This window comes from Somniosus microcephalus, chromosome 9 (assembly GCF_052327205.1).
Source record: "Somniosus microcephalus isolate GS21.2 chromosome 9, FLI_Smic_1.0, whole genome shotgun sequence".
Lineage (NCBI taxonomy): Eukaryota > Metazoa > Chordata > Chondrichthyes > Squaliformes > Somniosidae > Somniosus > Somniosus microcephalus.
Genome location: NC_140995.1, coordinates 71817112 through 71830865, shown reverse-complemented (window position 1 = coordinate 71830865; position 13754 = coordinate 71817112). Strand labels below are relative to the sequence as shown.

Sequence of the window (13754 nt, the reverse complement as noted above, 5' to 3'; positions counted from 1 at the left end):
TTGATTGCAGAACGATCAAATGGATTGCTTAAACCCGCAGCCACTGATTTTCTATTAAAAAAATGTTTTTAAACATGATTCTTGAATCCTGTATGTCCACTGATGCCCTAGCCCATACCAGTACTGGCCTCCGCCCAAAACACTCAAAGAAGCCTGAATCCATCCACCCGCATCACGCCCCCCACCCCACCACCCCCAAAACGGGATTTCCAAGGGAATCAGGGGCAGTGTCAGTGGGCAAAAGAACCAGAGAGGAGATGAGGATATATTATTTTACACAGAGAGATGCTATGATCTGGAATGCACTGCCTGAAAGGGTGGTGGAAGCTGATTCAATAATAATGCTCAAAAGGGAATTGGATAAATACAGAAATACAGAAACCCCACAGTGCAGATAGAGGCCATTTCGGCCCATCGAGCCTGCACCGACACATATCCCACCCAATCCCTGTAACCCCTTGAAGGGGAGAAAATTGCAGGGCTCTGGGGAAAGATTAGGGGAGTGGGACTAATTGGAGAGCTCCTTCAAAGAGCTGCCACAGGCACGATGGGCTGAATAGCCTCCTTCTATGCTGCATGATACTATGACACTTAACTTGGTCTTGGATGAGTAAGTTTCTGTGATACCTAAGCAAATGTAGCAAGACCAAAGTCGAACAGACAGCCTTTGGTACTGTACACCAACAGCCAATCACCACATGGCATGATGCCACAATGCAAATTTTATCTTTATGTTTGCACTTAGCAAATAGTTTTCCAGGAACTAAGCAAGCTCGGCCAAGTTCCGATGGTGCATGAAAGAAACCAGAATGAAGAACCACTTTTAATGATTCACCTGGCAGGGGACAAGCCCTCTTCAACACTGCACATGCTGAGGCAAAGGCTTTTAAACTAGGACCTTATCAGGATTGCAACAGCAGTCCCCGAAAGCAAAATTCTGTTCATCTTCAGCAGATCCAGGACAAAGTAGTCCGCTTGTTCGGCAGCCCATTTTCCACCTTAAACATTCACTCCCTCCACCACCAGCGCACCACGTCTACAGTGCGTACCATCTACAGGAGGCACTGCAGCAACTCGCCAAGGCTTCTTCAACAGAACCTCCCAAACCCATGATATCTACTGCCTAGAAGGACAAGGGCAGTAGGTGCATGGGAACACCGTCACCTGCAAGCCACACGCCATCCTGACTTGAAAATATATCGCCGTTCCTTCATTATCGCTGGGTCAAAATCCTGGAACTCCCTACCTAACAGCACTGTGGGAGTACCTGCACCACACGGACGGCAGCGGTTCAAGAAGGCTGCTCACCACCATCTTCTCAAGGGCAACTAGGGATGGACTTTTCTATCGACGCCGACATCCTGAGAATTAATTTTTTAAAAGATTTCTATACTTAACCTCTTGCCAGTATGTTCTTTCTATTGCTGCACACTAATAAAACACCTTTTCTACAATGATGATACTATTTTGTTTATGTACAGCTGGCATTGTCCTTCAGATGTTGAGACAGGGAGTATTTGCAGGGGCCCCCACATAGAAAAGTTTGAAAACCACCACCATAAGGAGACGGGGATTTAGAAAAGACAGCAATTTTTATCCCCCTTTGATCAGCCTGGTCTGACACATCTGGAAACCCATCATCTTGCTCAAGGGTCTTCAAACCAATCCACTGAGAAACCACACAAGAGAGTTCCTGTTTGTCAAGTATAGGGGTGCGTACACTCTCCCAGTCAGAAAATGCTCCACTACATCCTGAGAGCTTAGGCACAGGTTGACAGCAGCTAATGCTTTAGGGTCCCCCAAGTGAAAGCAGAGGTACTACTACAATTTAAAATTCTGTAGTTTACCAATACAGACCAGGCAGGCTCACACATCACCCGTGTGCTCGCTGACCTACACTGGCACCTGGTCCAGCAATGCCTCAAATTTACAATTCTCATCCTTGTGTTCAAATCCCTCCATAGCTTCGCCACCCCCGATCTCCATAATCTGCTCCAGCCCTACAACCCTCCGAGATCCCTGCGTTCATCCAATTCTGGCCTCTTACAGGATTACTGAGGTTGATGGGCAGCAGGTTTCCCAAAAGGGCGACAGTTTGGACACCCCTTCTCTAACAGAATGCGTCTCCGATTTCCTTCGCACCACCATTAGCGGATATGCTTTCAGCCGCCTAGGCTCCAAGCTCTGGAATTCCCTCCCTAAACCTCTCAGCCTCTCTGTCCTCCTTTAAGACGCTCCTTAAAACCTACCTCTAAGTAGGTTGACTAAGTTTTTGGTCACCTGTCCCAATATCTCCTTATGTGGCTCAGTGTCAAATTTTGTTTGATAACGTTCCTGTGAAGTGCCTTGGCATGTTTTACTACATTAAGGGCGCTGTATAAATGCAAGTTGTTTTTGTTGTAAATACCAAGTGACTGAGTGTAACTTCTTCCGACTGTTTTTACCTGACAACGGTGCGAAGCAATGCTGATCTTGCTTCGTTGTGAAAGGTGATGACTACGCTGGTTGCTGTCAAGTCAGTGTTCCACTGTTTCCGCCGGCACCTGTCAGAAAGAACACAGCACATTGAGCACATGGCACACCTGCCTCAGAAGTTCCATTGTCTAATTAATATGGCTTTTTTTAAATTTCGCTCAAACAATAGAATGAAACAATGATCATCATCAATTCGGGATGAGAGAGACCTGGAAAGGGAATGTGGGTGTGACATGTGATGGAAACAGACATTTCTGTGTTCATTCTTGAGGCGTTAAAAATAAAATAACTAAAATCAAAATAGAAGACCGAGATCGTCTGTCTGCTAGTAATGTGAGATTATGTTCAGAAATCAGTTAAAATAAAGTTACTCTGGTACAATGCCTTGTTTGAAATGTTAATACATGCATTTGATATACTCACTAGTCATTTTCTAGTCATGATCAAGTATGAAGCCCAGTGTTGGTAACATGTGAAGGAAACCAGTGGAAGAGTGGGTTTTTATTTTAAAAAGGAGAGGGGCGATGATGACAGATTTGAAAGGGAGCAGAGCAGTACCCAAGGAGAGGGAACCATTTACAATATCAACTAGCATGGGAGCCAGGAAGGGAAGTTGGGTGGTCAGCAGTTTAGTGGGAATAGGGTCGAGAGAGCAGGACGTGGGTCTTTTGTACAAGATGAGCTTGGAGAGGGCATGATGGGAGATAGGAGAGAAAAGCCCAAATGTGGAAGAAAACTTAACATTTTGACTGATGATTGCAAAGATATTATTTGATCTTCGAAGGAAAAGACACTCTTCTAATGTCTCTTGGGGTCTTCAGTCTTCCATTCGCCTAGCCTCTTTTGTGAGGGGGGAAATAGGAACTTTGCGAAAAAACATAACGCACCATCAGAGACTGTGTTGCTCAGGACAGAATACAATTATGGGCATTGCTTATGTCAGTTTTTGTGTGTGTGTAAATTTAGTTATTGTACAAGCATTATCTTGATGATCTTTTTGCTTCTGTATATAATTTTATCCGTAAATAGTGACCCCTAATTTCCATGCCTACCCACACCCGTAGGGACCTCGCAAGTGCCAGTTTCAGGCATACGAAGTGTATCGAACGCCTGCCCTGTAGATGGGCCTCTGTGGGTGGAGAGTTCTGCTTTCTGCAGAACTTTCGCCCGCTGAAATCCCTTAAAAATCTTACGCCTGGTAAAAGCAGGTGTAAGGCCTGCTTTTACCAGCATAAGAGTTTAAAAAATTAAACAATAATTTTTTTTCACTCATTTATAATGTAAAAAACTTTTTAAAAGTTTTTTTAGCCCTGTAAAAAACTTTAATATTTTTTCAAAAAATTACATTTTTGTTTAAAATATTTAATGTTGTAGTGTCTTTTTTCAGTGATTCCCATTCATACTTTTGACAGGTCTACCTGTCAAAAGTAGGAAGGGGGATTCCCTTCTCCCATTGGCTCGCCTGGCACGTGATCCCAGGGACGCTTGCGAACCGCCTGCGCCCCTGGGATATGTGGGCCTTTGCGCACACACACCAGGAGAGGCCCAGGAGTGGAAGGGTCCAGACCTCGGGAGCCCTCAGGTAAGGGCGTAGATTTTTTCCCGATAGGAGGCATCCGCACACAGGATGCTTCCTATTGGAAATTACCGGCCAGTAGTTTTAACATGTCCGTATTGGTCTAGCAATGTGGTATTTTGCCAATTTCTGAGGTGGAGGAAGAATGCGGTGGGCATCCTATGCATTCTCTAGTAAGAAAATGATTGAAACTCAAGAGTTAATTGTTAGATCTGGGATGCATTAAGTCAATCCAGAAGAGTTAATGAGGGCTCCGCCTGAAATGGAAACTGCAGTCTAGTCACAAAATGTGAGTAAAGTCTTTTGGGAGGGGGGAATGGAGGCAGGGAGCCTGAACTGTAACAGAAGGGTCATGGGAGAAATTTCACAGCCTGAATTTTTGGAAATATTTGCCCGACAAAGTGATGGAGTTAAAAGAATTAGACTTCCAGCTCTGTAATTTTAAATATCCATTGCATCATTGAAAGAAAGAAAATAAAGACTTCATTTACATAGCATCTTTCACGACCTCAGGCTGCCTGAAGGCACTTTACAGCAAATGAAGTACCTTTTGAAGTGTAGTCACTTGTAATGTAGGAAATGTGGCAACCAATTTGCACACAGCACACTTCCACAAACAGCAATGTGATAAATGACCAAATAACCTGCACGGTGGCATAGTGGTTAGCACTGTTGCCTCACAGCGCCAGGGACCCGGGTTCGAATCTGGCCTCGGGTGACTGTCTGTGTGGAGTTTGCACATTCTCCCCGTGTTTGCGTGGGTTTCCTCCGGGTGCTCCGGTTTCCTCCCACAGTCCAAAGATGTGCGGGTTAGGTTGATTGGCTATGATAAATTGACCCTTAGTGTTAGGGGGATTAAATATGTGGGGTTACGGGGATAGGGTGGGATATGTGTTGGTGTAGGGGTTACGGGGATCGGGTGGGATATGTGTCGGTACAGGCTCGATGGGCCGAAATGGCCTTTATCTGCATTGTGGGGTTTTTGTGTGATTCTGTGTGAACCTGTTTTAGTGATGTTGGTTGAGGGATAAATATTGGCCAGGACACCGGGGATAACTCCCCTGATCTTCTTTGAAATAGTGCCATGGGACCTTATAAATCCACCTGAGAGGGCAGGTGGATATATAAGATCTCACTTAAAGTCTCATCCGACTGATGGCACCTCCGACAGTGCAGCACTCACTCAGTACTGCAGCCGAGACTTTTGCTCAAGTCTCTGGAGTGGGGTATGAACCTACAACTTTCTGACTCAGACGAGAGTGCTACCCACTGAGCCACAGCTGACACTTCTTGCTCTAGATAGCTCTGTACAATGTGGGTCTCCAGATTTTCTACTCACTGATCATGCCTGGTGTCTGGAATATTTCTATCCATCCGCAGTTTGTCACTTTCCAACTGATTAAACTTATTCCGTGCATATGGATCCTGTCCCGTCTTTACTAAAGTGGCCTCGATGTAAGCCTCCTGATCAAAGTCTTGCCACTTCACTTTCCCTGCAGATCAAACAAAAACATACGATTAAAAACTAAGTCATGTGCTCTTAATCCTTGATGCCTGCACCTCTCTCACAAAAGTACATACTCCATCTAACTCTGCCATTAAAAGACCATCCTGTCGGGTTAATTCCATTTCAAATGCTCGACTGTCACCAACTCACCTGAAAAACTGGAAGGTTAGTATATGAAGAGGTCCTTGTTCATAGTCTTTAAATACTGCCCTCAATGAGCAAATTACTTCACTTGCAACTCCAGTCTCCATTATAAACCCCAAGTTAACATTTCCAAGGTCGTTTCTGGTAAATTTGCAGGAGGGGCTCTTTTTGGCTCAGGGTTCAAAAGCATCAGCAATGAAAGTCCTGTCAGGGCCGAGAATGTCACTTAAACCATTATAACTAAAGAAGACGATGTAAAAGTAGATGCGCTGTGCCAAGTTACAACCCTGAGTATGTCTTATCTGGCAGTTTAAAGATGTAGACTGCTCTAACTCAGGGGTTCTCAACCTTTTTGCTTCTGTGGACACCCCTCCCATGTTATAAAAATTCAACAGACCCCTGTAAAACAACACAAGAATTTTTTCTGTATAAAACTTCTCTCAGCGCCGCTCCCACTCACCATGTTACTGCTGCTATCCCGGCACTGCAGAAAATACTGATCCCCACGCCCATCCCACTCCCTCTTTCCCTCCACATGAGCCCCAATCACCTGACCCCCAGTCTCCCTCTTTGCCCCACAACCCCCGACCCCCTCACCGACTGTTCCTGGCACATCAGCCGATCCCGGTTCTCTGCTTGATGGTCAGTCAAACATCCTTTATTCCACCCATCTCCAATATTTTATAACTATTAAACAAAAATGTACAGTACAATGAAAGTGGAAAAACTCAACTTTTTTTTAATTTTTTTTTAAGGCCCGTATGATTTTAGAAACATAGAAGATAGGAGCAGGGGTAGGCCTTTCAGCCCCTTGAGCCTGCTCCGCCATTCAATGCGATCATGGCTGATCATCCAAATTCAGTACCCTGTCCCTGCTTTCTCCCCATATCCCTTGATCGCTTTAGCCATAAGAAATATATCCAACTCCTCCTTGAATATATTTAATGAATTGGCCTCTACTGCCTTCTGTGGTAGAGAATTCCACAGGTTCACCACTCTCTGGGTGAAGAAATTCCTCCTCATCTCTGTCCTAAATGGCTTACCCCTTATCCTTAGACTGTGACCCCTGGTTCTGGACTCCCCGACCATCGGGAACATCCTTCCTGCATCTAGTCTGTCCAGTCCTGTCAGAATTTTATAAGTTTCAATGAGATCCCCTCTCAATCTTCTAAACTCCAGCGAGTATAAGCCCAATCAACCCAATTGTAGGGGTTGCAAAATTTCCCCTATTTCCCTGAAGATTGAAAAATATTGGTCCACATCGTGGACGAAGAATTGGGTGATGTGACTTGTCTACAATGTTTTAAAATGTGCCAAGAACCGCAAAAGACTGCTCGGAGATAAAAATGGCGTGGACAACAATGGAATCGAGGAATTCGTGGAAATATTCGCACACATTGAGACAGTACATCTTAATAAAGTCGTTCCCTGGAGTTTGGGCAATCACAAAAGTTTTTAAATGGCCACAGAAAGCATTGGCCAAGATACTGGGGCTTAAAAAGCAGCTCGAGAGGTCTGTGTGTGTAAAGTGGGAGGATCTACAGTGGCAGTCAATGACCTGCCGATCAAAGGGAGTTCCCTTCGAAGCACTTGAAGTTGCTTATTTACTTAAGAGATTACCCACTTGAGAATGACCGCAGGACAATCGATTTGAAACTGCTTCTGTTTACACAGCCATTCAGAGCTCTCTCAGACAATGATAGACTGAAATCATGGAAAGGATTTTGATTTGCAACAGTTTAAGAACTGAATGGGTTTAAATCACCCATCATTCTGGACAATAGAGCAATTGCATTTCCCTTTTGTTTTAGCCGAGGTGGGCTCGGGATGTGGGCGGGAACATTTTGGCCCCAAAGTGCAGACACACTAACCCAGTCCAGCCACTTTGAGTTAGCCAATCACAGCATTCTCTTGTGAATTGGAACTTTTTGGCCGCAAATTTTCCAGACAGGCAAACAGCAGGGGCGGGGGGGGGGGGGGGGGGGGAGGCGGCTCACCAGGTATATATGATAGCTCCTGAGAAGCTATCGCTCTCTTTTTACTTCCTGGGACCACAGGTGAGCTTCTCTCTCTCTCTCTCTCACTTCGCTGGACCACATGTGAGCAGAGTTTCTGACTCCTCAGCAAAGCAACCTAGTAAGGAATTGGGGGATGGTAATTAAGGGGATATTAAGATTAATTTACATTGTCGCCATCTAATCCCTCGTTTTTACCGTCTGCATTCCCCCATTTAAGCAATTTTACTGTAATTACTGTGTTCGTGTGGTATAGTTTGATATTTGATGATAGTTTCTTTTAGTTAATAAAGCTTGATTTTTTCTCTCATCCAAACCACGTGTCCATTTCAATATCATCAATTATAAGTCCTTCAGTCAGAACTGGAAGGTGGGGTAGCGATTCGAAACCGCTGTTTGAAAATTGGTTTATTGGAAATTGGTTTACAGTGTAGCAGCAGGCTGCCTGACCAGGTGAATTACTGTAATCCAGGTAAAAGATTGGAATTGGTCAGAGTGCAGGCAAAGGCTGCAAGACCAGGAAAATTACCTTAAACCAGTTAAAAGAAGCCCCCCTACACAATCTTTCCTCATACGTCATTCCTGCCATCCCAGGTATCAGCCTGGTGAATCTTCGCTGAACTCCTTCCACGGCAAGAACCTCCTTCCTCAGATAAGGCGACCAAAACTGCACACAATACTCAAGATGTGGTCTCACCAAGGCCCTGTACAACGGCAAGACACCGTTGTTCCTGTTAGATCCTCAAAAAATTCCAGATTAATCAAGCACAATTTACATTTTGTAAATCCATGTTGACTTTGTCCGATCCTTTTACTGTTTTCCAAGTGCTCTGTTATCACATCTTTTATAATGGACTCTAGCATTTTCCCCACTACCGATGTCAGGCTTACCGGTCTATAATTCCCCGTTTTCTCTCTAACACCATTTTTGAATAGTGGGGTAACATTAGCTACCCTCCAATCCATGGGTACAGTTCCAGATTCTATCGAATGTTGGAAGATGATCAGCAATGCATCTACTAAGGGCCACTTCCTTAAGTACCCTAGGATGTAGATTATCAGGCCCTGGGGATTAATTGGCCTTCAATCCCATCAATTTCCCTAACACCATTTCCCTACAAATACTGATTTCTTTCAGTTCCTCCCTTTCATCAGACCCTATGTTCCCCGACATCTCTGGGAGGTTATTTGTGTCCTCCTTTGTGAAGACAGAACCAAAATATGTATTTAATTGGTCTGCCATTTCTTTGTAAGAAGTCACACAACACCAGGTTATAGTCCAACAGTTTTATTTGAAATCACAAGCTTTCGGAGCGCTGCTCCCTCGTCAGGTGAAGTGGAGAGATGCATAAAGACACAGCTTATATAGTCAGAGAATAATGCCAGATGATTACAGGTAATCTTTCTAACTGCCATTTATCACATCTCAGCAGAGAGATAATCACAGCAATCAAAGGAGTGAATGGTGTCCAAACAGGTTAGTCAGGAAAACATTACATCAAAGAACAATGAGGTGGGGTCAAATGTTGCAGATGCTGGGGTCTGTATGAAAAACAAAAGACAGACAAAAAAATTTTTTTTTGCTGGAAATCACAGCAGTTCCGGCCGCATCTGTGTAGAGAGAACAAGCCAACGACGACTTTATCAACTAACGATTTATCGAGTCTGGGTGACCCTACGTCAGGTGGGGTTACATGTAGCGTGACATGAACCCAAGACAGCCTCAGTACTCAACACCAACAACAGCCAATCTCCAGACGCCATCCTACAACTCATCCGCTTCATCCTTGACCACAATGTTTTCACCTTCAACAACCAGTTCTTTACCCAAACACACGGAACAGCCATGGGGACCAAATTCGCACCCCAATACGCCAACATCTTTATGCACAAGTTCGAGCAAGACTTCTCCGCTGCACAGGACCTCCAACCAACGCTATACACCAGATACATCGATGACATTTTCTTCCTATGGACCCACGGCAAAGAATCACTGAAAAGACTACACGATAACATCAACAAGTTCCATCCCACCATCAAACTCACCATGGACTACTCCTCAGAATCGGTTTCATTCTTGGACACACGAATCTCCATCAAAGACACCTCAGCACTTTACAGGATCTGCTCAGACAAGGAGGAACGCGATAGACACCTACAGACGCTGAAAGACGCCCTCGTAAGAACGGGATATGACACTCGACTCGTCGATCGACAGTTCCGACGGGCCACAGCAAAAAATCGCATAGACCTCCTCAGAAGACAAACACGGGACACAACCAACAGAGTACCCTTCGTCGTCCAGTACTTCCCCGGAGCGGAGAAACTACGCCATGTTCTTCGCAGCCTTCAACATGTCATCGATGACGACGAACACCTCACTAAGGCCATCCCCACGCCTCCACTACTCGCCTTCAAACAGCCGCCTAACCTCAAACAGACCATCGTTCGCAGCAAATTACCCAGCTTTCAGGAGAACAGCGACCACAACACCACACAACCCTGCCACGGCAACCTCTGCAAGACATGCCAGATCATCAACACAGATACCATCATCACACGTGAGGACACCACCCACCAAGTACATGGTACATACTCATGTGACTCGGCCAACATTGTCTACCTCATACGTTGCAGGAAAAGATGGTACATCGGCGAGACCATGCAGACACTGCGACAACGGATGAACAGACACCGCGCAACAATCGCCAGGCAGGAGTGTTCCCTCCCAGTCGGGGAACACTTCAGCAGTCAAGGACATTCAGCCTCCGATCTTCGGGTAAGCATTCTCCAAGCCTTCGAGACACACGACAACGCAAAATCGTCGAGCAGAAACTGATATCAAAGTTCCGTACTCATGAGGACGGCCTCAACCGGGATCTTGGGTTCACGTCGCGCTACATGTAACCCCACCTGACGTAGGGTCACCCAGACTCAAGTCGTTGTTGGCTTGTTCTCTCTACACAGATGCGGCCGGACCTGCTGTGATTTCCAGCAAAAAAAAAATGTTTTTTTGTCTGTCTTTTGTTTTCCATACAGACCCCAGCATCTGCAACATTTGACCCCTTGTGACCCCACCTCATTGTTCTTTGATGTAACGTTTTCCTGACTAACCTGTTTGGACACCATTCACTCCTTTGATTGCTGTGATTATCTCTCTGCCGAGGTGTGATAAATGGCAGTTAGAAAGATTACCTGTAATCATCTGGCATTATTCTCCGACTATATAAGCTGTGTCTTTATGCATCTCTGCACTTCACCTGACGAAGGAGCAGCGCTCCGAAAGCTTGTGATTTCAAATAAAACTGTTGGACTATAACCTGGTGTTGTGTGACTTCTTACATTTGTTCACCCCAGTCCAACACCGGCATCTCCACACCATGCCATTTCTTTGTTCCCCATTATAAATTTCCCTGATTCTGACTGCAAGGGACCTACGCTTGACTTCACGAATCTTTTCTCTTCACATATCTATAAAAGTTTTTACAGTCAGTTTTTATGTTCCCTGAAAGCTTACTCTCATACTCTATTTTCCCCTTCTTAATGCATCCCTTTGTCCTCCTTTAATCCTAAACTGCTCCCAATCCTCAGGTTTACTGCTTTTTCTGGCCAATTTATATGTCCTCTCCTTGGATCTTATGCTATCCCTAATTTCCCTTGTTAGCCACGGTTGAGTCACCTTTTTTGTTTTATTTTTATGCCAAACTGGGATGAACAAATTCTGTAGTTCATCCATGCGGTCTTTGAATGTTTGCCATTGCCTATCCACCGTCAACCCTTTGAATGACATTCCCCAATCAATCCTACCCAACTCGCGCCTCATACCATCGTAGTTTCCTTTATTTAAATTCAGGACCCTAGTCTCTGAGTCAACTACTTCACTCTCTATTTTAATGAAGAATTTGATCATATTATGATCGCTCCGACCCAAGGGGCCTCGTACAACAAGATTGCTAATTAATCCTTTCTCTTTTTTTTTTCCCCAAATTGCTCGCAGCAGTGTCCAGATTAATGTTTTTTTTTCCTGGCGACTCCACGACAATCCTGGAAGGTTGAAATCCTAGCTGGAGGACAACATTGGGTGTGAACAATCAGGTCTGCCTGTGATGCCCTCCTTGGTAGAGCAACCTTCTTCACTCAGAGGGTGGTGAATCTTTGGAATTCTCTACCCCAGAGAGCTGTCGTTGAGTATATTCAAGACAGAGATCGATAGATTTTTGAATATTAAGGGAATCAAGGGATATGGGGATAGTGCAGGAAAGTGAAGATGAGGTAGAAGACCAGCCATGATCTTATTGACTGGCGGAGCAGGCTCGATGGGCCGAATGGCCTACTCCTGCCCCTATTTTTTATGTTCTTATGTAAAACCACTAACACTCAAGGTATCGGCTCGCAGGTGAAGAATGAATGAGATTAGGCACCAAAGGGCAGCCAGCAACCTTGTAACTACACTAGTGTGAGTCAACACTTTGAAGATAGCAGGAGAGAAAATGGGGGGGGGGGGGGGGGGGGCAAAATTAGACAGTGCAGAACATTTAAATGAATTTGCAAACTGTTTCAGTTTTGTTGGTAATAATTTCCTGTCCTAATAATTTCCTAATATTGACATATTCCGCTCTTCTTCCTCCACGAAGACAGCGACTCACTGTTCGACCCCAGCAGCTCCTTTCCTCCTTGCAGCTGCCACCTATTTCCTTGCCACTTTTTCATTTGATTGACAATCGCGACCGCACAAGTAACAAAAATAGGACAAAAAAAATCAAATCTAAAACAGAACCGATGTGTGCGTGTACGGAGCCGCCATTGGCTGCTTTCAATAGTTGCGGGATTCTTGAACTTAATGGGTTACAGTTGCCGCTGGTGACGTATGGCAGCAAGGATTCAGGAAGCATGGGGTGAAAGTAGAAGAGCAACTGCCCCAATTAGCCCGGGGCAGAAGAACAAAACCCACGCAGCATGGCATCAAGACAACTGTGGAGGGAACGAAATATACAGCGGGACCTGGTGAGAGGAGAGCTCGAGCCAGGGGATCTGCGCTCAGCGATCACCACCTCTCTCCCTTCTCAGCGAGCGGTGGCCTGGGCTCAGCAGCAGCTGCCACCATTGTCACACTGATGTTTGGGAGGGGGGAACAGAGGTCCGAGTCAGGGCCAGAGCCACCAGTTTGCTCAGCTCGATCCCACCTTTAGGCGATGGTGTATTTTTCTTTCTTTTTTTTTTTAAATCTTGAAATCTTTTGGTGGACCCCTAGAGGGTCCTGCTCTAACTAACCTACCATCAGTCTCTGCGATTGGTCCTGCACCTGATGGCTTAGTTTTATAGGTACTAGACATTAGTATAAAAGAGACTTATGTAAGTTGTGTCCTAAATCAGGCACAATAGTCTTATGGTGCATTTACACATCAGTTAACAGATGGGGATCGCAGTACAAACTGTTCTTCATGGTCCGGAACACCTAGGCATGCAGCAGAAGGGACTCCTTTGGGTTTTAACTTTTGTGTGCATTTATTGGTAAAATAGTCATTTGAAAAGCAGAGTGTGCAAGTGTTTTTTGATCGTTGATTGCTTTACCTCCTTGGTTACTGAATGGTGGTAGATGTTTGATAAAAAAATTGACACTTGACGTACATTTACCTGTATTGTGTGAGTATAAACAAGGTGTTTTCGACTGAAATTAGTGCATGTGGCTCAAACGGTGTCATTGCAGTCACACCTGTGACCAGTCAGTGATTTCTATTGGACAACACTGCGTTACTATAGTGAACCATTTACCCTTCTCTAGCTTACAGCACATAAGGAAGCCATTCGGCCCATCGTGCCTGCGCTGGCTCTTTCGAAGAGCTATCCAATTAGTCCCACTCCCTCTGCTCTTTCCCCATGATCCAGCAATTTTTTCCTTTTCAAGTATTTATCCATTTCCCTTTTGAAAGTTACAATTGAATCTGCTTCCATCACCCGTTCAGGCAGTGCATTCCAGATCACAACAACTTGATGAGTAAAAAAAATTCTCCTCACGTCGCCTCTGATTCTTTTGCCA

The 13754-nt window shown here is 44.9% G+C and overlaps 1 protein-coding gene across 1 annotated transcript in view; it reads right to left on the bottom strand.

Annotated features, from left to right (window-relative positions):
- galnt2 (UDP-N-acetyl-alpha-D-galactosamine:polypeptide N-acetylgalactosaminyltransferase 2) overlaps positions 1 to 13754 on the bottom strand; it is a 139510-nt gene that overhangs the window by 63109 nt on the left and 62647 nt on the right. The window contains exons 3-4 of the mRNA XM_085996763.1: positions 5391 to 5544; positions 2445 to 2543 (exon numbers count right to left, since the gene is read on the bottom strand). Coding sequence (XP_085852889.1) covers positions 2445 to 2543; positions 5391 to 5544 — 253 coding nt within the window. The remainder of the gene's footprint in view (positions 1 to 2444; positions 2544 to 5390; positions 5545 to 13754) is intronic.